Here is a 22,014-nt window from a genome sequence, read left to right as displayed (position 1 = left end):
TAAAATATAAGTTTTATCTAGGCGAGATCGTTTGTGGAGTCACTGTTACTTCTTTTTTAGGTACAGGGAATAAAGAGAACAATCGACCTACAAGGGAAAAACGTTCTTCCGTTCACGTCTGTGATATTATCACAGTCTTAACTCCAAGGACTTCTAATGCCTGATAAGTAATTCAAGCTTATTATACTACACTGAGTCTGTCAAGCATTGTACCCACGGTTCTCATAGTAGTCAAAAAGCTGCTGAAAATCCAGCTGAATGTCGATGCTCCTTGGAGCTGGGCTGGAACTTGCCCCCAGAAATGGGAGTCCAGCTGAAATGCTGTACAAACTGAATTAGTAGGAGCTTTGCCATTCACTTCAGTAGAGAGATTCTGGCACCAGCTTTAGTTTTCACTTCCAGCAATTGTACAATACACTAACTTTCAAGCAAACATGAGAATAGTCTGCTTCTTTATCTCAGACATATTGTGTGAATCAGCTGAGGCCTGAAACTACCCTAATGTGATCAGACGTGAAGGTTGCACATCAAGGGGAAAATATGGCAGACATGCAGAAATTTTCTTTGTACTGACAATGTTTCTGAAGAGATCTACATCCTCTTGTTTTCTAGCAGAATTACGACCAGTTGTGGCAACCTATCTCTTGCTTCAGTCTAAGAAGGCTCGTGGCAAGCACATTCCCTTGAGAATTCCATCCCAAACAGGACGTGCCAGTACCACACAGTCAGGAAGCCTGGGGGTAAGTTTTAGAGTTCAGCACAAGGTTCAGGTCAAAATGCCTCTGTGTGCTGAAGCTCTGCCCGGGTAAACAGTCTGGTGGCCTAAACATCGGTGAGGGAGCATGTGTGCAACCGGTCTTGGTCATCAAATCTTGTTCTATGATAAGGCCACCGACTCAGTGTATGAAGGAAAAGGATGTAATCTTTCTAGATTTCAGGGAGGCCTTTGATCCTGTCCCTTTGGCTGCATGTTCCCAACCTTCCATCAGGAAGCCAGGAGTACTGTTCTGTGTCATGAAAAGGCAGCCAGTGGTTTGACTATCACATGTTTATGTGTTCTGATGTTTCACAGTGGGTCTTAAGCAAAAGGAACTCAGGTTTTGGTTGCCTGCAGGACAGATGTTCTTTTGGGTTCAATATGTTTGCATAGTGACTTGCAACCATGGGACTGGTGTTCAAGGACCCTCTTGGTTCCTTCAGTTCCTCGGTTCTTTCTTGCCTAGATTTGACACTTTGTTTCAACAGAAGAGCTGATATTCACTTTGGGAGCACTAAGCAGCTGTTTATGTGGCTTAGAGGAAGACTGTCTGTCTTCTACCCTGTGGGCATGGAACAGCCACAATTCCCCCTGGGACAACATCAATGACCCACACCCCTGTGGGCATGGAACAGCCACAGTTCCCCCTGGAACAACATCAATGACCCACACCACTAATTGGATTCTCCTTTTTAATGTAGTGGTAGCGAGGTGAAAATGTGGCTGTGGAATAGTTTTGACTAAGGAACTTCTATATAGATTTTGTTCATCTTTGCATGCCTCATCACCTGATCTGTGTCAGTGAGCAGAAGCTGAAAGCAGGCATGGGATGTTCTGAAGAGCAGAGAAAGAGATAGGGAGGAAGGTGATTAAGACAATCCCCTCTGCTGCTGTGTGTCCCAGAACTGCCCAGTTCTGTGGCAAAGTGTTGTACAAGATGAAGAGGCCAAGAGATTGGGAGTAGAATGAATAGAAAATATGCCTTACTTAGGCCATACTCAGCGTATTAATACTTCTCAGTTAGTTTTAGAATTCTAGAAGTGAAAGGTAAGGAGGTAGAAGCCTGCAAGTTGTGTCCTTTTTTACAGCTGCTCTTTTCTTATGGGAGGATGAAGTGAAGAAGATTGGTCTATTCTACAAGCTGTTCCAACCTTTACTCTTAGTCTTAATGCCCCTTTGTGATGTCATAATGCCCTTTGTGACATCATAATGCCATTTGAGACATCATAATGCCCCTTTGTGACGTGATAATGCCCCTTTGTGACGTGATAATGCCCCTTTGTGACGTCATAACACCCCTTTGTGATGTCATAACACCCCTTTCTGACGTCATAACACCCCTTTCTGACATCATAATGCCCCTTTCTGACGTCATAATGAGCCTTTCTGATGTCATAATTCCAAATTGTGATGTCATAATGCTTCTTTGTGACGTCATAATGCCCTTTGTGACGACGTAATGCCCTTTGTGACGTCGTAATGCCCTTTGTGATGTCACAATGCTCCTTTGTGATGTCATAATGCTCCTTTGTGATGTCATAATGCCCCTTTGTGATGTCATAATGCTTCTTTGCGATGTCATAATGCTCCTTTGTGATGTCATAATGCTCCTTTGTGATGTCATAATGCCCTTTCTGACATCATAATGCCCCTTTGTGATGTCATAATGCTTCTTTGTGAGGTATCTGTGGTGCCATTGATAATGAAGTATGATGAACTGGAAGGCTTTCAGTAGAATTGCAGCCCTAACATAAACAATGACATGAACTCTGGAATTCTGTGTAAAATCATTACCTAGCTTGTGGTCCGGCTCTTCAAACCAAAGGCTGTGAGGTGCTGCTCTTGTTGACACAGGCTGTGAAAGATGACTTGAGCTCTAAGAGTAATTTCCCTTCTGCTCTTGATATGAACGTCAAATCCACAATTAGAATATTAAGAACATAATATAAAAGTTTTTTCTGCTGGACTGAGGACTGGGCAGTAAGAAACCGGATGAGGTTTAACAAAAGCAAGTGTAGAGTCTTGCACCTGGGTAGAAATAATTGCATGCACCAGTACAGGCTGGGGGAAGAGCTGCTGGAGAGGAGCTCTGCTGAGAGGGACCTGGGCGTCCTGGTGGACAACAGATTAACCATGAGCCAGCAGTGTGCCCTTGTAGCCAAAAAAGCCAATGGCATACTGGGGTGCATTAAAAAGAGCGTGTCCAGCAGGTCGAAGGAGGTGATCCTCCCCCTCTACTCTGCCGTGGTGAGGCCTCATCTGGAATATTGTGTCCAGTTCTGGGCTCCCCAGTACAAAAAGACAGGGATCTCTTGGAAAGAGTCCAGCGGAGGGCCACAAAGATGGTGAAGGGCCTGGAGCATCTCCCCTATGAGGAGAGACTAAGTGAACTGGGTCTGTTTAGCCTTGAAAAAAGAAGGCTGAGAGGGGACTTGATCCAGGTTTATAAATACCTGAGGTGTGGGAGCCATAGTGGTGAGTCTGGTCTCTTTTCAGTAGTGCGTGGGGATAGGACTAGGGGTAATGGGATGAAAGTACAGCATAGGAAGTTCCACACGAATGTGCGGAAGAACTTCTTTACAGCGAGGGTGACGGAGCACTGGAACAGGCTGCCCAGGGAGGTGGTGGAGTCTCCTTCTCTGGAGATATTTAAGACCCGCCTGGACACCTACCTGTGTGACATGGTGTAGGGAGCCTGCTTTGGCAGAGGGGTTGGACTCGATGATCTCTAGAGGTCCCTTCCAACCCCTACGATTCTGTGATTCTGTGATTCTGTGACTTGCATTAGCTGTTAGCCATAGTTTGGAACTTGCAAAGCAATCATATTGGAGCCTTGCTGGGCAACCTGCTTCAGTGTCTCACCACACCCACAGTAAAGCATTTCTTCCTAATATCCAATCCTAATCTACCTTCTTCCCATGTAAAGCCATTTCCCCTCATTCTGTTGCTACCTGCCCTTATAAAAAGTCCCTCCCCAGCCTTCCCTGTAGGCCCTCTTCAGATACTGGAAGGCCACTCTAAGGTCTCCTTGGAGTCTTCTCCAGGCTGCAGAGCCCCATCTCTCTCAGCCTGTGCACATAGCAGAGGTGCTTTCAGCCCTCTCTGATCACCTTCATGGCCCTCCTCTGGACCTGCCTGAACATCTCCAAGTCCTTCTTGTGTTGAGGGCTCCAGAACTGCGTGCAGTGCTCCAGATGGTGTTTCAATGAGAGGAGTGTGGAGGGGCAGCACCACCTCCCTCGTCCTGCTGGTCATGCTTCTATGCTTTAAGCTTATGCTTTAAGGTCCTATATGCTTTAAGGTTTAGATAGTGCAGTCGCCTCACCTCTTCAGGTTTATCTGTGAAGGTCCCTTCCAAGTGAACCGTGCTGATCCAGACAGTTCGGACTGCTCATTAAAATGTTTTAGTAAGTTGGGCTGGTCCTACGAAGTAGTTTGACTGCAGTAAGCAGTGTACATGGTGCGCTGTGAGTACTGCACACATTCCTCTTGGCAGCTTGTGGAACAGAAACTGTGCATTGTTTGGATTGTGTAAGTATTCCTGTTGGTCTCTTGTGATGCTTACCTTCTTAGAGCACCTTTCCTCGTTTGGCTCTACATATTTTGGTACCTTACTTGTTCTGTTTGGCTTAGCAGGGAAGGTCTTCTTCTGAAGCATCCTCAGTCTTGGTCTGGGCAGCATACTTAGAAATGACATGGATGTTACATGAGTGGGTGGTCAAAGGGGGGAAGAACTCACCTTTCTGATCTGTTTCCTTTTAGAACACAGTCCTGGAGAGGATTTGCTTTCCTTGTTTCCTGGAGACTTGGATTCTTAGATGGTTTTGACTGCAGCTATTTCTGATGTTAATTCCTTTCTCTGTACTTTAGTAGCCAAGTACACGTGGAGTGCTTTGGGAATTGTCTGAAGTTGCCAGGTTGCGTGTGATCACATATGTAACGTGGAGTTATGTGTGGTGCCAGTGATAATTCAGTGTGATGAACTTGAAGGCTTTCAGTAGAATTGCAGCCCTAAAGAAAACAATGACTTGAACTCTGGATTTCTGTGTAAAATCATTAGCTGCCTTGTGGTCTGGGTCTTCAAACCAAAGGCTGTGAGGTGCTGCTCTTGTTGACACAGGCTGTGAAAGATGACTTGAAGCTCTAAGAGTAATTTCCCTTCTGCTCTTGATATGAATGTCAAACCCACAATTACAGTATTAAGAACATAATATAAAAGTTGGTGCTGCTGGCCTATTGGCTTCCATTAGCTGTTAGCCATAGTTTGGAACTTGCAAAGCAATCTTATTTAGATTTTAGTGATGAAATCTTCTGATGAAATCTTCCTTTTAATTCTGCAAAAGAATCTCAATGGAACATTTCAGTCTGAAAAGGCTCTGGCATATGAAGATGTGCCAGACTGCAGCCATGTGCCAGATGTGTTTGGATCCATGGAATTTTCTGATGTAGCTTCAGTGTTTGAAGAATCTCCGCTTGATCTAAATACTCAGAGAACAAAGCAGGTGTGTGAAGATGTAGTGCTAGTTTCCTACAGAAAAAATACAGCACTTAATCCAGAAATCTGCTTCTCATTGTATCTAGTGCTTACTCCATATTTAAGTATCTAGTGGACCTTGAACAAAGGGAGATACAGATTGAGCAAAGAAGTATGTTAAGCATAAATTTTGGTGCCTTCTACCTGTAGGCCATGGTTGGTTTAATGAGAACCCTAACTCCAGTGTTTGGTTTGCACAGAAACAGCAAGCAAGGGAACAAGTAAAGGAGTCAGTGAGGATTTTAAAACACAATGGGAAGCGATGAGGCACAGTTCATAAGATTCTGGAGTTAGGCTAAAGGTACACAGACCTTTAAAGGTACCGAAAGAAGTTCAGTCTTACTGTGTTGGACAAGAAAATCCACAGTGAAGTGATTGAAATTTTGCAGCCAAACCAAGTGATAATTCATAGTTATGTTTAGATAAGCTGGTGAGGGTTAATCGTAAATGGGGAATTGACATGAACAAATAAAAAATGGCATTTGAGAGTCTATAAGAAACGCACTTATTCTAGGAAAGAATCAGAGGTTTTAACTCTTTTGTTCAATAGACAAGTAGTATATGATGTTTTTATAAGCATTGTGTCTGACCTTCTCAGCTGTTAGAATTTCCTTGACAGTAACTTCTCCGGCTGTGATCAGAAAACCTTTTGTTCCATCTCTGGCAGCATTCGAGGCATGATACTCAACTGGGTGATATGGAATTCACACTGTCAACTCCAGTGACAAGAAAAGTGGCATCTAAGCAGCGTGCAAACACAGCGAATGTTGATGCAGAGTCAGCGTTAAGAAATGAGCTGCCCTTTGCATTTCCTGCTCCTGCTCTTTTCAAAGAGTCAGACAGAGAAGCAAGTAGAAGGCATATCCTTTCAGGCGCCTACTTCCAAAGGTATGTTGTATCTAACAAATGAAAACCTAGAACATGTGTAGCTTAGGAATTTTTTACTTTAAATATGAATGCAATCCTTGTAGGTCCTGATATTCTGAAAGATTTCTGTGTGGGTTTTATTTGGTCACAGCACATACAGCCACCAGCCTGTACATCTAACAGTGCACTGCAAGCAGTTTAACCATCTATCAGGGCACGGTACTTGTCTATTAATGATAGAAGTTCTCACAGTTTCACAAGGATCCTGCCTTGAGATGCATTCAGATAATGAGACAAGTGCTGTGCTCCTAAATCTAGCATGTGCTTCTACTTCCCATCGAGATCTAGTAGATAATTTCTTTAACATTGATGATGAGGGTTTTGTTTTTATTTTTTTCTGGGCTATTATTTTGAGTGAAAGAAAAGGGTATGCTTTTATTTAAGCGTGCTTTTGATTGCAACATGCTTCTATATTAAATGTAACCTACTGAATTCCTCATGATAGCATACGAGTACCTGTGTGTATCTGTTCTCCCTAACAGAGTAAGAAGAGACTCAGTGAACCTGGACAGTGTTACCCAGGGTTGTGAGAACAGCTGAATGATTGTTGAGAACTGGTCAATTCGTGAGCCTGAGACCTGGGATCCTCCATCCTAGGGTGGAACTTTACTGGAGCACGTGGGTGCCACAGCAACAAAAGGACTGTGTACAATAGACTGAGAGTTTGCAGAGTTTCTTGGTTGACAGAAAGCACAACTAACTCAGCAGCAAGTGACATATTTGGGATAGGAGATGACAGCTGGACTTTGAACCTTAAGGACTGCCAAGAAAGAAGCCATCTGCTCAACCCCTGAGCTGCAAACTGCCAAGGAACTCCATACGTTGCCAGGAATGACAGGAGGGTGCCGACCATGGATACACAGCTATGGACTGATGGTAAACTTGAAACAGCTTGAAGTGAGTAAGGGATAGCCAGGGTGCACTGGTGCTCAATATTCAGGAAGCCTATAAATCTACAGTGGGCCAAAGAATACCAGTTTTAATATCTCATGCAGTGTTTACTGTATTGGAGGCAAAAGGGGGACATTGGCTCTCACCCCAAAGATTCCCGAAATACCAGGCCATCCTGGTGGAGCAGGGTGATATAGAAATAATTGTAACTACTATTGCCAGCCCAGTATCTTTCCTTAGCGGAACTCCCCTGGTGGAGAACCAGGATGACATGACTGCTTTGAAACAACTGAAGCTGCACATTGCAGCCGGTCGGTCGGAGCTGAAGGACGAACCCTTAGAAGATGCAGAAGACGCCTGGTTTACCAGCAGCTGCAGTTTTGTGAGACAAGGAGGCTGTAAGGCAGGACATGCAGTAACTGCTACTGAGCAGGGAATGGAAGCACAACCATCAGCCGTGGGGACTTCACCTCAGAAGGCTGAAATAACTGCCTTGACGAGAGCCTTAATGATATGGACGGATGCTAACTATGTGTTTGGGATGCCACATGCTCATAGTACCATCTGAAAAGAGCAAGTATTGCTCACACACAAGGAAAAGAGCGTGATGTAAATCTACCAAGGGTAGAGTTTGATTTTGAGTTGGATTTTCTGGGCTTTGAGACACGTCTTCCAGATGCACACTGTGTTATTTCTGATGTGTTGACCTGTTGAGGTCCAGCCTTAAATGAGGATTCAAGTAATACCATAGCAGGAATGGTTTAGATTGGAATTGGAATGCAGAAGGTTGGAGCCCGCAGGAGCAGGGAATCAATCATCTCCCTATGCTTGGCACTGGTGAGTCCTCACCTTGAGTTTTGTGTTCAGTTCTTGGCCCCTCACTGCAAGAAGGACACTGAAATCCTGAGATGTGTCCAAAGAAGAACACTGAAGGTATGAGGTATCTAGAGCACAAGTCTCTTTGCAAGCACTATCTTAGAGGCAGCCTTGATTTCTCCTGCCCCAAGCTTTGTGCCACAAGAGCTCTCCTGCTTCTCGCTGTGATGTGAGACCATATGGAAGGCTCTGCAGAGGTCCTTCCTTTTCTTGACTGTATTTTGTGTGGCTTTGGACTTGTTTTCGTCTTTCCCAAAGCCCTCTGCCCAATTCTGTGTCCTTCTCTGCAGCCTTGAATTCGATTCAGAGCAGGTTCCCGAGCTCAGTGTCTGAGACATTCACAGCGTGAGCTCCCTGTGCAAGATGTATTTCAGGGAGCTCCCGAGCCCTCTGCTGACTAAGCATCTCTATGCCAAATTCTCGGTAAGCTCAGGGCAGTGTCTTGGAAATGACACGTACCTGTTCCCTGGGCGTCCTGGCTAGTGGTTGCAGCATTGCCCCAGCTCTGAGGTCTTCTTTCTGTTAGCCCCATGAGGCATGTCTTTGCCACATCCTGCCTCTCACTTGATGGCACTTGTGGTGGTGCCAGGAGGTGCTTATTTAAGCTATTCACAATGGTTGTGAGAATTCCCTTTCCTTTGCTGTTCCCCTGCTATTGATAGTATGGGGTTAATAGCAAAGGGGACTTGGAGTCAAATGCCTGCTGCGAGGAGCTGCACTGCGCAATCAGGCTGTAAAGCCCCCCAGAGCTTGCACTGCTTGGCCTTGATGGCACAGGCTGTGTGTATAATCAGGAGGGGTGTTAACTCTTTGAAAGGGCTGATAATAGCAAGACAAGGGGAAATGGTTTTAATTTGAAAGACGGAAGATTTACGTTGGGTGGTAGGGGGAGATTCTTTACTAGGAGAGTGCTGAGGTCCTGGAACAGGCTGCCCAGGTACGTTGTGGATCCCCCATCTGTAGAGGTGTTCAAGGCCAGGTTAGATGTGGCCCTGGGCAGCCTAGTAAATGTGGAAGATAGGTGGCCCTGCCAGGCAGGGAGTGGAGCTTCATGATCCTTGAGGTCCCTTCCAACCCGGGTCATTCTGTGATTCTGTGTTCCCCAGATGCCTCTTGGAAGTCATCAAGTCTGCCTCAGTGCTGACCACCAGTGCACTGTCCCCATGGGACTTAATAAGACACTTGGTGTCTCTGGCTGGGATCTGCTCGGTGATAAACATGCACGTGAAGAACTTAGCGATAGAGTGGGCTCCAAACCTCTTAAGGTAAACTTCTTTTTCCATTTCAACACGATGCTTAGTTCTGCTCTCCCCCAACCCCAGGGGCACAATTTCTAGATGACAGTTTCTACTCACTTGTTTAGCTGGGACAGCTGTGTCCCTGATGATCCAGGATAATTTCGTCAGTGGCATCGCTGTTTGCCCACTGCGGAAGTCTCCAGAGCCCAACCTGACAGTTTTTGGCTACAGAAATTCAGACTTGGGGAAATGACCTTGGGGAAATGACTTGTAAGATCTGCCTTTTCTTCAGATCCCAGCAGAGCCAATCTTCCTGCGCCATTGAAGCTGCCTGCGTGGAGCTGCAGACTCAGTCAGCTGTGGTGGAATTCCTCATCAGCCACACAGATGTCATCTTCTGCTCTGAATCCACACCAGTCGTGGGAGAGTGAGCAGGTGAGTGTCTTCCTCCATTAGCTTGATCTTGATCTGGCACCTTGATCCAATCCAGGTCTTCTCCAAGACCTTTGAAAATTCTATTACTGTCGAGGAGACAGCAGGCTTCTGGGCTTAGGTTAGAATATGGTGCCCCATTCCTGGATCCTTAGTGTATCCAAACACAAGCCTTACTTGGAGAAAACCATCACTGCTGTTAAGATTTTTTGCCAGCAGGTGAAGCTTGATTGAAATGTGGCAGCAAAGCTTTCTGGAATCCCAGCCCCCTAGTTTTTCTAGGGTTTTTGTTTGCCTGTTTTTGATACAGTGAGCTGCTCTTAATTGTGGCTGTGTCCTTTGCCACGAGCATACCACTGAGCACACGGTTATTTTGAGCTCCTCTACTTCCAGTGGCTCGGATGAGCAATTCTGAGAGATATGCAGAACTGGGATGGCTGTGCTGTTGCTTCCTCTGCCGTCTCACCTGTGTTTTTCCCTTGCAGGGCACAGTTCTCTGCCTGGGCCCAAGTCTGTGTGGGTCTCTCCATCCACAAAGCTGCTCACCGTGCAGGAGGCACAGGCTGAGAGGAGAGGCCAGAGCAGCTCTCCTGTTGCAACACAGAGCAGCAAGATACAAGTGGAGGAAGGGCCTGCAGCTGTACTGAGGAACTTCGACGCAATCATTGATTTTCCATCTGAAAGGTAAAGAAAGAGGAATTCCCTTTCCAGCCCCTATCATCATTGTTCAGGTGATTTCTATTGGTTTATTTTTTGTCCATTGTATCTCCAAGCACTCAACTAAAAAACAGTTGCCCTACTGGCTCAGAGGAGCCACACAAAGGTGCATTTCCTTCCTGGTTGGGCAGGCAGTCACAAGATGCAGAAAGCCATGCTAGTGTCTATCTTGGACTGTGCTGCCTGTACCTGGAAACGCTGGGGTTTTCCAGATTTCAGGGCCACGCACCTGAAACCAATTGCACTTCTCCTGTAAGAAGAGCTGTTGGTCAGACTTGCTGGCACTAGAAATTAAAGATGGCAGTGAGCTGAGGCCGAGGAGGTGTTAACGTAAGAGTCAGAGATGCTTTTGAGCTTCCCTTATGGCTGCCCAGTTCCTAAGAAAGCAGTTACGCCTGCCAGCTCCTGTCCTTTCCTGCTGCTGAGCCTTTGCTCACATGCTCTGCATCTTGCTCAAAATGGTTGAGAGGAATGTAGCCAGCAGGACTTTTGGGGGCTAAGCTGTAGGAATGGAAGCATCTCTGAATGAATCTTTGAAACAGAGGGCTTTTCTAAGCTGTGTTTCAGCAGAAACCAGGCATTGCCAGGAGCAGGCAACTGTCATCAAGGGCTCGGTGCAGCTCGTCACTCACCCTGCACCACGACTGACAACATGCTGTTTTCTCTCTCCAGACCATGTTCTCCCAGAAAGAGGAAGGAATCACCAGCTGGCAGTTGGCGTTCCTGCTTATTCCTGGGCAAACCATCCCCTGTGGCGAAATGCCAACTGCAGAGCAGTGCCAGGGAAGCAGAAGTCGTGGTCCTGACAGGTAAGGGTGAAAATCCAGCTTTCAAAAAGCTGCTTGTCAGCAACACAGGTAGAATTCATGCTTTCAGTGGGCTTGTACCTCTTTCTGTATTCCTGCATTCGAGCCCGTGCCTGACATCTTTGGTTGACTCCTGTCTTTCCCAAATGAGTCTCGCAAGCTGCTTGAAGCCTGCTTGACAGGCAGCACCAAGCCTTTGCCTCCTTGGATAGTGAAAGTTTACACTAACTGCTGTGTATCTACTCTTTCAGGTGAATCTATCCCTTGCCAGCACAGGAACCCACCGGCAAGTAGCGATGATGCCTGGTGTGCTTCCATCAATGGAGTGCAGTTAGGATGCATGAGTCACTGCAGTTTCAAGGACAGCCTTCCACGTGACAGCAATGATGGAGAGAAGGAGGTCTGACCTATTCAGTTTTGAGCCCCTCCATGCAAGAAAACCTTGCGGTTCTGGAACGTCTTCAGCTACGAAGGTAGTGAGTGGTCTGGAGCACAAAACTTACGAGGAGCAGCTGAGGGAACTAGGATTGTTCAGCATGGAGAAGAAAAGGCTCAGGGGAAACCTTATAACTCTCTATAACTTCCTGAAGGTAGGTTGTAGTGAGCTGGGGGTTGGCCTCTTCTCTCAAGTAATCAGTGATAGAACTAGAGGGAATGGTTTTAAGCTGAGCCAAGGAAGATTCAGGCTGGACATTAGGAAATATTACTTCTCAGAAAGGGTAGTCAGGCACTGGAATGAACTGCCCAGGGAGGTGGTGGAGTCACCGACAATGGGAGTGTTCAAGAAACGTTTGGATGTGATGTATGGAATATGATTTATCCGGGAAGTATTGGCAATGGTTGGACCAGATGATCTTCTAGGTCTTTTCCAACCTTGATAATTCTGTGATTCTGAGCTGAGAAGCTTTTCTTGCTCAAGTCCTGCTTCCAAGTTTAACCACCTACGGGGAAGTAGATGTCACTTTTCTAGTGTCCTTCAATTCCGTGTCCGCATTTTCCTAAAAGTAAAAGAATTTGGAGGTAACCAGCTGCAGTGAAGTGAGCGATTTCAGTGCCTGTTTCTGATGGTGGCAATGAGTTCAGAGGTCACACTTAACTGACGATTCCTGTTTCCATTCTGACAAAGGCTGTAGTTGCAGCTGACTTCCCGAGGCTGCCATACCTGGTGGTGACGCAGCCTTGGGCTTGTGCGTTTGCATGACTCCCACCTTTCCTTTCTGTGTCTTGCAGGTCAGCTGGTGCTGGAAGCGGCCGGTATCTGAGTAGGAATGAAGGTGAGTGCAGGAGCAGCTGCTCAGGGGAGGAAGGAAGTCCATGCTAATGAGCTCTGAAGCATCTGCAGGTCCAGTACGAAAGGAGGCAGCAGTGATGCAGGGGGCTCCCCAGCAGGAAGCTGGCTGATCCAAATGCTTGCTGAGAGTTTGGAAGCCCAAACCCTTATGGTCTCTGTAAGGGTGGCTAATAAAAAGATGTTAACCAAGATGGTGGTAAATAGTCAAAGGTTGTTAGCAAAGGAAAACTCACCAATGTCGATGTTTTGACCAGAAAGCTGAGGCAGTCTCAACTGGGGAGCAATCTCCAAGAGATGCTGCCTCAGTGGTGGTCAGCCTTTAAATGAGGTCTCAGAGGAGGTGGAGTCAAGGTCCACCCATTCTGGGAGCACAGCTAGATTACTCTCACCTGTGCTCCCGCAGCTGACCCAACACTTGCCTCAGCTGATTAATCAGAGGTTCAGGCTGTGATTTCCCATACAGACTCTAAGCTGAAGGCAGCATCTCCTTGATCTGATGGTGGTGTGCCTGAGTGAGGGAGTGATCCAAGCTGGATGCAGAAGAGTCATCTTAATTTCTCTGCTATTTTACTTCAGATGACACCTATTGGGTGTTGGTTTCTTAAAATTTGGATCTAGGAGGTGGCCTCTCCCTTTGCTTCTGGTGAAAGCACAGAAGTGCAGCAGGAGTAGAAGACAAAGAGGTTTTCTTCGTGACAGGAACACCAATTATTTGATTCAAATGTGTAACTGTGATGAAGATGGTGAAGAACAGATCTGCCTCAAAGACATGCTTGATCACATAAGGAATGAGCATGTGATCCAAGACAGTCAGCGTGGCTTTAGCAGGGGAAGGCCATGCCGAACCAGTCTGGTGGCCTTCTATGATGGAGTGATGGCATTTGTGGACAAAAGGAAGGTAACAGATGTCATTGACCTGGACTTGAGCAAGATCTTTGACATGGCCCTCCACCACATCCTTATCTCTAAACTGGAGGGATGTGGATTTGACAGGTGGACCACCTGGTGGATAAGGGATTGGTTGAAAGGCCACAGACAGAGGGTGGTGATTCGTGGTTCGATGTCCAGGTGGAGGCCGATAACAAGTGGTGTCATCCAGGAATCTGTCTTGGGACCAGTGCTTTTTTACATGGTTATCAGTGACACCAATGATGCAATCGTGTGCACCCTCTGCTGTTTGCTGAGTGTAACGGCTGACGCAGTGGAAGGAAGGGATGCCATTCAGAGGGAGCTCAACCAAGAGGTTGGCCTAGGTGAATCTAATGAGGTTCAACGCAGCAAAGTGCAAGGTTTTGCACTTGGGCTGGAGGAATCCCAGGCATTTCTACAGCCTGGGAGGAGCAGTCCTTAAGAGAAGCCCCGCAGAGAAGGACCTGGGGGTCCTGGTGGATGAAAAACAGAACGTGAGCTATCAGCGTGCTCTTGCAGCTCAGAGAGCAAATGGTCCCCTGGGCTCCATCAGAAGAGGGGATGGCCAGCAGGGACAGGGAGGTGATTGATCTTCATGATCCTTGAGGTCCCTTCCAACCCGGGCCATTCTATGATTCTGTGATTACACTCGCTGTCAGAAATAACGGCAGCTGTACAGAAGCTGGATATATTTTGGGACAGTTCTTGTAACCAGCTGATTTTAAGACCTTGCCCGAGTCAAGAGTCTTAATTGCATGTCAGAAGAATGCTGGGAAAGTGGTTATTCCTCATTCTTTTTCATTTGCTGATTCTTTCATTCGGGTTCCTTTTCCAAAGGAGATTCTGGTGATGGAAGCAGTTGAAGAAAGAACCAAAGCAGCTCTTGCCAAGAGTGCTTGAAGTCCCTGTGGAGAGAAGCAAAGAACTTGGGCTTCCTCTGGCATGCTCCCCACCATGTCTCAGGAAGGAGACAACTGCTGTTCCACTTTCTGCTTTGTGTGTGGAAAGGTACGTCTGGGTTTCTTCTGCTTGTTTTTTCTTTCTTTTTCTGGCTTTGAAGGAGAAGGGGTGGAGCAAGGGGAGACCCACTGGTCATTTGTTACCTCATGAACAGGATGGATTCTGCATTGACTGTGAAAAACCTGGGCTAGTAGCATGGGCATGTTTCAGGCTGGACTCTTCTTTTGCTGCTTGGTTTCCTTTTGGCTACAGGGAGACATCTGTCTAAAGGTGTGTTTTCAGACCCACTCTCCAAAACCATGTTTCATTGTTGCAGGTGGTTCAGTGTGCTCTTGCAGGGTAGGTGCTGTAGTTTGCTGTAGAATCTGAATGGTTTCTGTTCCTAGGGGAGGACTGGGAGGAGGTAGTGAGAAGAGAATTCAATGCCTTAGGTGTATCTTAGTGAGAAATGTTGGCATGAGATGATGAAAGTCTTGAGCTGTCAAAGGCCAGTGAGGCTCAGACTCCTTAACCTGCTGGAGCAGGGTGGAAGCAAGGAGTGGGCACTGCCGTCCCACAAGCTGCACTTGGTTCTGGTCTGCCAGGTCTGTGCTGGCCTGGATTTCTTCTGAGAAGTTTGTTGGAGCTGCTTGGAGTAGTGAAGGGTGGGGAAGAAGTGCTGCTCCAGAGCTATGAGATGTGCAGCTCCTTCTGAAGTGCTCCTGAGAAGGATGGAGCGCATTTGCTGCAGCTTTCTCTGCAGATGTGCTCCTCACCTTGAAATCCTCCTGGTTTGTCCTCAGCTCCTGACCACGGCCTGTGCTCTGTTTTGCAGGCTGATAACATGCAGAAGCCGCAGCTGGTGCGTGCTTTGTCATCTTTAAACGTACCAGCGATTGCGGCAGCCCATGTTATTAAGAGCCACGTTGCCCAGGGGCCAGATGAGCTCTCTCTGGAGGTAAGCAGTTCCAGGCGTTTCTTGTTGTTGTGCATATAAGAGGGCAGTCCTTTCTGCTTTGTTTTCCTACCAGATTTGCTGAATCTGGGATTGATGTTTCAATCTCTTGCAGGTCGGAGATCTGGTGAGCATTGTTGATATGAGGACATATCAACAGGCTGAGCCCCTGGGGGAGAGGCAAGCGTGGCTTTGAGGTAGACACACGTTTTTGACTAGAGAGCACAACTTGAGTAGAGTTGGGAATCTCAGCTTGGAGCTGCTCTGCCTGCACAGGATGGCTGCTGGATGCAAACAGTTGCCCTGTGTCACTGTCAGTGGACCTTCCCTTTGGCTCTGGGCTCGGGCTAATGCTCACCTGTCTTTTTGTTCTAATTACAGGTTGGGCTTTTCCCTGGTGAGTGCATGGAACTCATCAGCGGAAAAGTTCCCTATTCCCTCCTCAATTCATTGCCAAAGCCAGGTGCGTAATTTACATTTGACAACGCGAGTTAGTCAAATAGGGTCAGAACGCTACTTTCAGTGGGTTTGTTTATGCCCAAGTTCAGCAAGCTTAGAAAGAGAACTGCATTAAGCTCCTTGGGCACCTCCAGGGATGGGGAAAATCCATTCTTGCGTGTCCTTGTTGGGAATGTTCTTCCCGTTGTTACATGCTCTGTCGAATGCGTTGCGCTCAGCTTCGTCCAACCGAGCCAGGCCTAAAATGAACTGGTTTCTTTGTTTTGTTGCACAAAGCCAAATAAATGGGGCAAGCTCATCAACCGCCTTCATTCCCTGGTGAAGGCCAGCCCCGGGAGAGCGAAGCAGCCTGAGCCTCCGACATTCTCCGGATCCATGTCCTTGCTTGACATCGTTGAGAGGTATTTAGCCTTCAGGACTTGAGGGCTGAGCTGTAGGAATGGAAGCATCCTCTGCTGTTTGAAACAGAGGGCGTTTCTAAGCTGTGTTTCAGCAGAAAGCAGGCAATGCCCGGAACAGGCAACTTTTGGCCAGGGCTCGGTGCAGCTCTTCCCTCACCCTGCACCACGTCTGACAGCATGCTCTGTTTTCTCTGCAGACTGAGTTCTCCCAGTAAGAGGGCAGAGTCAGCAGCTGGCAGTTGGTGTTCCTGCTTCTGCCTGGGCAAACCATCCCCTGTGGCCAAACGCCGACTGCAGAGCAGTGCCAGGGAGCCCTCTGAAGCAGAAGTCTTGGTCCTGGCAGGTAAGGGTGCAAATCCAGCTTACAAAACACTGCTTGTCAGCAACACAGGTAGAATTCATGCTTTCAGTGGGCTTGTACCTCCTTCTGGCGTTCAAGTCCGTGCCTGACATCTTCAGTTGACACCTGTCTTTCCCAAATGAGTCTCTTGTCAACACAAGAGCTGGACCTGCACGTGGATCACTTTCAAGACAGTGACACTGTTGCTAGAAGCCTATTTGCTTCTGCCCACCACCACTACATAGCCAAATGGCAAGAATCTCCATGGTTCATCTTGCGAACGTTCGACACTAACCGCTGTACATCTACTCCTTCCTAGGTGACCCGAGCCCTTGTATATCCCCAAGACGCAGGGCATGTTACGATGACGCATCTTCCATCAATGAAGAGTTGTTACTAAGCACAGGATGCTGCAGTTCAGATGAAAGCCTTCCGTATAACATCAGCTATCAAGAGAAGAATGTCATCATCGTTGAAGCGCTCATTCATCCCATCCATACTGAAGTTGCTGACCTGAGCCTGTCAGACTCCTCAGGCACCAGCCTGGACTCAATGTCTCTGCAGTGCAGCCCAGCCCAAGCACAGCCCGAGTGCCCCGACAGCAGCACCACCATGCAGGCTCAGGTCAGCATCACCGAGGAGAAGCCGAGCATCTCGCAGGGGGGCACAGAATCAGGACACGAGTCCCAGGCTCTGGGCAACAGCATGGTCTCTGAGCAGCTCTCATGATTACAAGAGAGGATGAGTCCCATCTTTCCTCCAGACCTCACACCCCCTCCTTTCTCCTATTGAATAAAGGCACGCTCATGCTCAATCAACGCCTTGACTGAATTCCAAGTTTTCATTCGCAGAGATTGGGATGAGTGCAAGAAACATCAAGGCAGCTCAGCTTACAACACTCTGGCTGTGGGGTTTGTGCGGCCGAGCTCTGGGTGTGTTCCCATTTTGCCTGACTTTGGGATGCCTGCAGCGAGAGCTCTGCTGCCGTTGTGTATGGCAGCAAATAGTCTCTAGCATCCTGGATGCTGCTCATGAAAACCTCAAGCTTCCCAGCTGTAGCTCTGTGATGCTTTTCAGGGCCTTTTGATGCTCTTCGATGCCGTAGCTGCTCCCTAACACCTCTGTCCTCCCGCCGTGTCCATTCCTGGCTCCCACCTGTGAGCTGTCCCTGCAGATCATCTCCAGCCCTGCCATCATCGTGCTGCAGCAGGAGGAGCTCGCCCTGACCAACATCAGGCAGTGCTGCCTGCCTCTCACACTCTCTAGACCAAGTGTAACTACGCTGTCGTGGAGACAAATGCTTTCTGTCACATCCTCCATCCCCGCAGACATTTACTGGTAGGTGGCTCTTGCAGAAGAAGATTCAAGCAGCAGAACCTTTTGCTAAGCTACAGCACACGAATGCTACAAAAGCAGGAACAACCCACAAGATCTGGGTCTGTTTGTCCTGCAAAGGCATGCACTAACTGCGTTTGATAGTACCCCCCATCCTTGATTTCCTTCCCTGCTTCTTGTCTGATGGTGCTGCTGAGCCAGGAACAAGCTGCCCAGTGTGGCAGAGCATGGTGCAGAGCTGTGCTGGGACCTCCTCCCCTTCCTCTGCTGCAGATCAGTGCCCCACACGTGCCATCAGGATGCTCTGGCACGGGATGTGCCTCCAACCCAAAGCTCCTTCCCACCTCCCAGGGAAAAACAAAGCACCCCAAGCATCTCCAGCAAAGCTGCCCAGCAGACAGCAGGGAATGCAAACAGCTTCTGGCTGCTCCCCTGCACTCCCGTCCTAAGTAAGAGACCCTACGAGGACTGGCTGGGAAATCAGTGCATGACACACGTGAGTGTGCACAGCATTGTGCAAAGCAGTGGGGTTCCACGAGTTTGTGTGTGTGTGTATCTCTGCTGTTATGAAAGCATGGGAAGACTTACTGAGTCCCAGATAATTACTTATCCTCAAATGATTTTTCCTGGCCAAATTTAGAGCCTCTCACAGGTAATCGAGACCAACAGGCTGTTGTTGCACAATCAACAGGCACAATCTAGATGATCAGCTGTGGAAAATAAAGCATCATGCCTAGGGTACTAGATAAGTGAGCAGCTTGAGATCTGCACATTTATGTGATACTCATGGTGTTAGACAATATTTGCCTAGAGAGGTCACATTGAATGAAAGCAAAATATAAGATGAATGAAAATATGCACAGGAGAAGAAGCCTCTGAGGCTTCTGAAGTGTTATGATCAGAAGACATAAACTCTGTTAAAGCAAACATTTCTCTCTATTTTTTGTGTTATTCCAGGCAGGCCTTTATTACCACCTGAACACATGCTGTGGAAGCCCAGCTTATGCAGCACCAGAGCTAATCCAGGGCAAAGCGTCTATTGGCTCAGAGGGATGTAGAGCGGTGTTTGTTTTCCCCTCTTTCCCTTCCCTCTCCACAGAGCATTTCAAGGCAGTGGAGCTCAGGTAGGCTCTCTTGGTTTCCCTTCTGAATTCTACTAGGTTGCATCGCTTGGTAGCTCTCAGAAGCTGTCAGTGGCCACAGACTAGAAAAGTGCAATTGGTCTCAGCTCACACAGCTGGCTGGTTTGTCTCTGGCTAATCCTGAACTGCCTCAAGCGACTGTTTTGGGGCTCTACAAAACAGCAACTTCAGAGATCTCTTTCTATGACTAAGTTTTTGAAAGAGCAATTTGCTCTGTTAATTATCCATCGTTTCTGTGCAGTCTGTTTTGTCAGACTTGTCTTTAGCTTCCAAGTTGTATGTGAAGAATTGTTTCCGTTGTAATGCACAATGTACTAAAAATTGAGAGATGTAAATGCAAAGAGTTTTTCCAGCTTTGATTTCATGTCTGGAATTTTGGAACCCACTACTTGCAGTTGTTAATCTGTCCAAACTGGTTTGGTTTGGAATGCCCTCATCCTTCTTGAATCGCTGTTAAAGGCGGAGCAATTCCTACAAGTGCCATGGCCCCACTGTTGTTCTAATTCTTGTTTCTTTGTTTTCCACACACTGCTTTTCAAGCCTCCTTTTTCTTTACAGTCAAAGTGAGAATTGCACTGTGAGGTGTCTGAACCTTGTTGTGCCTATACATAAATAGAACAGCAGCAAAGCCAGACAGGTGACTGTGCTGACAGCTCTCATAGCCAGTAACACGTAACTGTGCTAAATCCCTTGTGACGGCTTTGATTTCATTTTTGCCAGTGAAATCCTTGTAAAAGGAACTGCAGCAGTGTGATGAGCTAAGGTGAAGATGCTGGTTTTAGTAGTGCTCTAAGCTGAGTGGAAGGGCAATTGAATGAGGGTTATATGCTTTCTCTGGGACGATAAGGCTTTTTTTCCTGAGGGAAAGAGCCAGCTTTTCATGGGCTATATGTGGGCTTTGGCAAGGGCAGACAATCCAGTACGTCAGGAAGCCATTTGTGGTGCTTCAGGTTTGTAAGCTTGTCTTTTTGTTTTTCAGGCGGATATTTGGAGCATGGGTGTAGTGCTGTATGCTCTGCTGTGTGGGTTTTCCCTTTGGATGATGACAATATGATGGCACTCTACAGGAGGATACCAGTGGGTATCAGTGGTGCTAGAATACACTGAGAAGGGAAATAGCTGAGCTTGACAAGAGGCCTTGCTTTTCGGATGGCAGAACATGCTGAGCTGTGGGTAGAAAGGCCTGTCTGCTGAATATTGTCCCTGTTTTTGCTGCTTTGTCTACCAGTATTTTGTGGATTTGGTTCTACGCTTGGTTGGCCTATGTGGCACTGTAGCCTAATTCTGTACCATGATAGCATACAGAATTTAAGGAGAAGTATTTTCTTGCCAATGGGCTGGATTTTTTGTATCTGGTTCTTCAACTGGCTGCTCCCTATACTATCTGTAGTAAAAATACAGACACATCATTTGATTTCCCTGAAATGAATGTTCCTAAATGCCAGCCCTTCTCATGTCTACGAAGAGCAAAGTTCTGCATTTGCTATTAGAATTTCCTCTTCCAGAATCAGGAGGTAATGTAGGACCCCACAGATTGCCTTCAGAATTCAACAGTTAGTTGTGTTTCCTTTCGGAGAACTTAATCAGAATGCAGTATAAAAATTGATAATCTCATGGGTATTAAGTTACAGGCTTGCTATTTCTGCACTGAATTTGTTTTTATTTTACATGGTTGTGATCTGGAAGTTGCTTGAAACGCAGGCACCTCGGCACTGTTGTGTAACTGAATTTCACACATTATAGATCCTGAAATATAAAACTCTGACTTGTTTTCAGTCTGCTACTTGAGTCTATTCAGGGTCATAGTGTCTGTGTGCAGTGGAGTATGTGGGGAGATTGTTGCTGCAGATCCTGGGAAGTTGCTGTGTATTTGCAGACAATGGCTGCTGTTGGTCACTGGGTGCCACTGTTGCTCTGAAGAACAGCTGTGCTGTGCATGCAGCACAGCATGCTGTGCACGCCATGGAACTAGGAATCAAGAAGAGATAGAAGCGTCACTTCTGCTCTAGTAAAAGGTCTCATCTGCTGACAGGCTTTTGTACTTGAATTCAGAACTCAGGACCTGTTGCCACAGAGGGACTAGTTGCTGAAGTTGGATGACTCTTCCTGTTTACTCCTTGTAATATGTAGTCATAACACTAACTATTTGGAAAACATCTGAAATCATGGCTAATTATTGACTGCTGCACAGCAGAACACTACCACGGTGAGATTGGGCTGTGAGATGACTTGAAAGCTGTTTCCTCAGTATAGGTCTTATTCGTGCAGCTGGGACACCTTGATGAAGACTGTGTAACAGCTTTCTGTGTTTCACAACAAGTGAAGAGAGAGTAGATCAGCATTAACGTCAGAGGTAATAAACGTATGTCAGTAATTCTCTGTATTTAAGCCCACTCCTACAGTAAATAACCTTACTGTAATAACAGACTCTAACACTCACTTATTCTCAAACATGAAATATTTCACACCTTTCAGAGGTAAGGTACCACTGCAGAACTTCATAGTCTACCTAATAACTACATTTCTGAAGTTCACATTTATTCCTTTTTTCTCCTTTAATTGTGTTTTCTCAGCCTTTCTGTTATATTCTACCATGCTGAAATCCTTATGAATCTCTGGAAGTCCAGGCAGACTCAAAACAGAAACTGATGGATGAACAGCAGATGTCACATGCTGGCTTAACTCCCTGCTTTGAAATATTTCACTAATAGGTGGAAAATATCAACACGTCAGGTAGGACAACCAAGCAAATTTGGGGAATTACAGTTCACAAATACTTCAGGAAATAAATTAATTCCAGTAACTTTAGAAAATAAATGGGAAAAGCTGAACTGAGTGCTGCTAGAGATGCTGTATAAATGTCAATAATGACATTCCAAGGTGTAGAAGAGATTTAAAACATGATGGGTACTCTGGCTTTAACCTGAATCTGAAAGTTGTCTCTTGAAATTGAGTTGTCTTTCTATTAAATAGAAAGTGGTAGAATTTGAAGGATTGTTAAGATTTCCATATAACCTTAGTAAGACTAGATATAAAATATAAGTTTTATCTAGGCGAGATCGTTT

The 22,014-nt window shown here is 46.6% G+C and overlaps 1 protein-coding gene and 2 long non-coding RNA genes across 4 annotated transcripts; all 3 read left to right on the top strand.

The window, feature by feature from the left end:
• Positions 1-136: 136 nt before the first annotated feature.
• Positions 137-6,798, top strand: LOC146758007 (maternal embryonic leucine zipper kinase-like). 2 transcript variants are annotated; one of them, XR_014935233.1, is made up of 5 exons: positions 137-167; positions 616-740; positions 5,101-5,259; positions 5,959-6,179; positions 6,701-6,798. XR_014935233.1 is itself a non-coding variant. In XM_085518277.1 (4 exons), exons 1-4 carry the CDS (start codon positions 576-578, stop codon positions 6,756-6,758), a joined length of 603 nt encoding a protein of 200 aa, XP_085374403.1. In that variant the 5' UTR covers positions 447-575; the 3' UTR covers positions 6,759-6,798. The 2 variants fall into 2 exon arrangements, 1 of the variants encoding a protein (XP_085374403.1); XM_085518277.1 differs by lacking the exon at positions 137-167 and having other exon boundaries at positions 447-740.
• Positions 6,799-6,893: 95 nt separating this feature from the next.
• Positions 6,894-11,124, top strand: LOC146758006 (uncharacterized). Its single transcript, XR_014935235.1, has 5 exons — positions 6,894-7,946; positions 9,092-9,250; positions 9,516-9,658; positions 10,141-10,339; positions 11,045-11,124. It is a non-coding gene; the product is annotated as an uncharacterized LOC146758006 (long non-coding RNA).
• Position 11,125: 1 nt separating this feature from the next.
• On the top strand, positions 11,126-14,364 carry LOC146758005 (uncharacterized). The gene is made up of 4 exons (XR_014935236.1): positions 11,126-11,181; positions 11,430-11,768; positions 12,409-12,452; positions 14,216-14,364. It is a non-coding gene; the product is annotated as an uncharacterized LOC146758005 (long non-coding RNA).
• Positions 14,365-22,014: the final 7,650 nt, after the last annotated feature.

This window comes from Coturnix japonica, chromosome 17 (genome assembly GCF_054131305.1).
Source record: "Coturnix japonica strain WE chromosome 17, WE-NBRP24, whole genome shotgun sequence".
Lineage (NCBI taxonomy): Eukaryota > Metazoa > Chordata > Aves > Galliformes > Phasianidae > Coturnix > Coturnix japonica.
The sequence above is the reverse complement of the archived record's forward strand: the minus strand, read 5'-3'. Positions and strand labels throughout refer to the sequence as shown.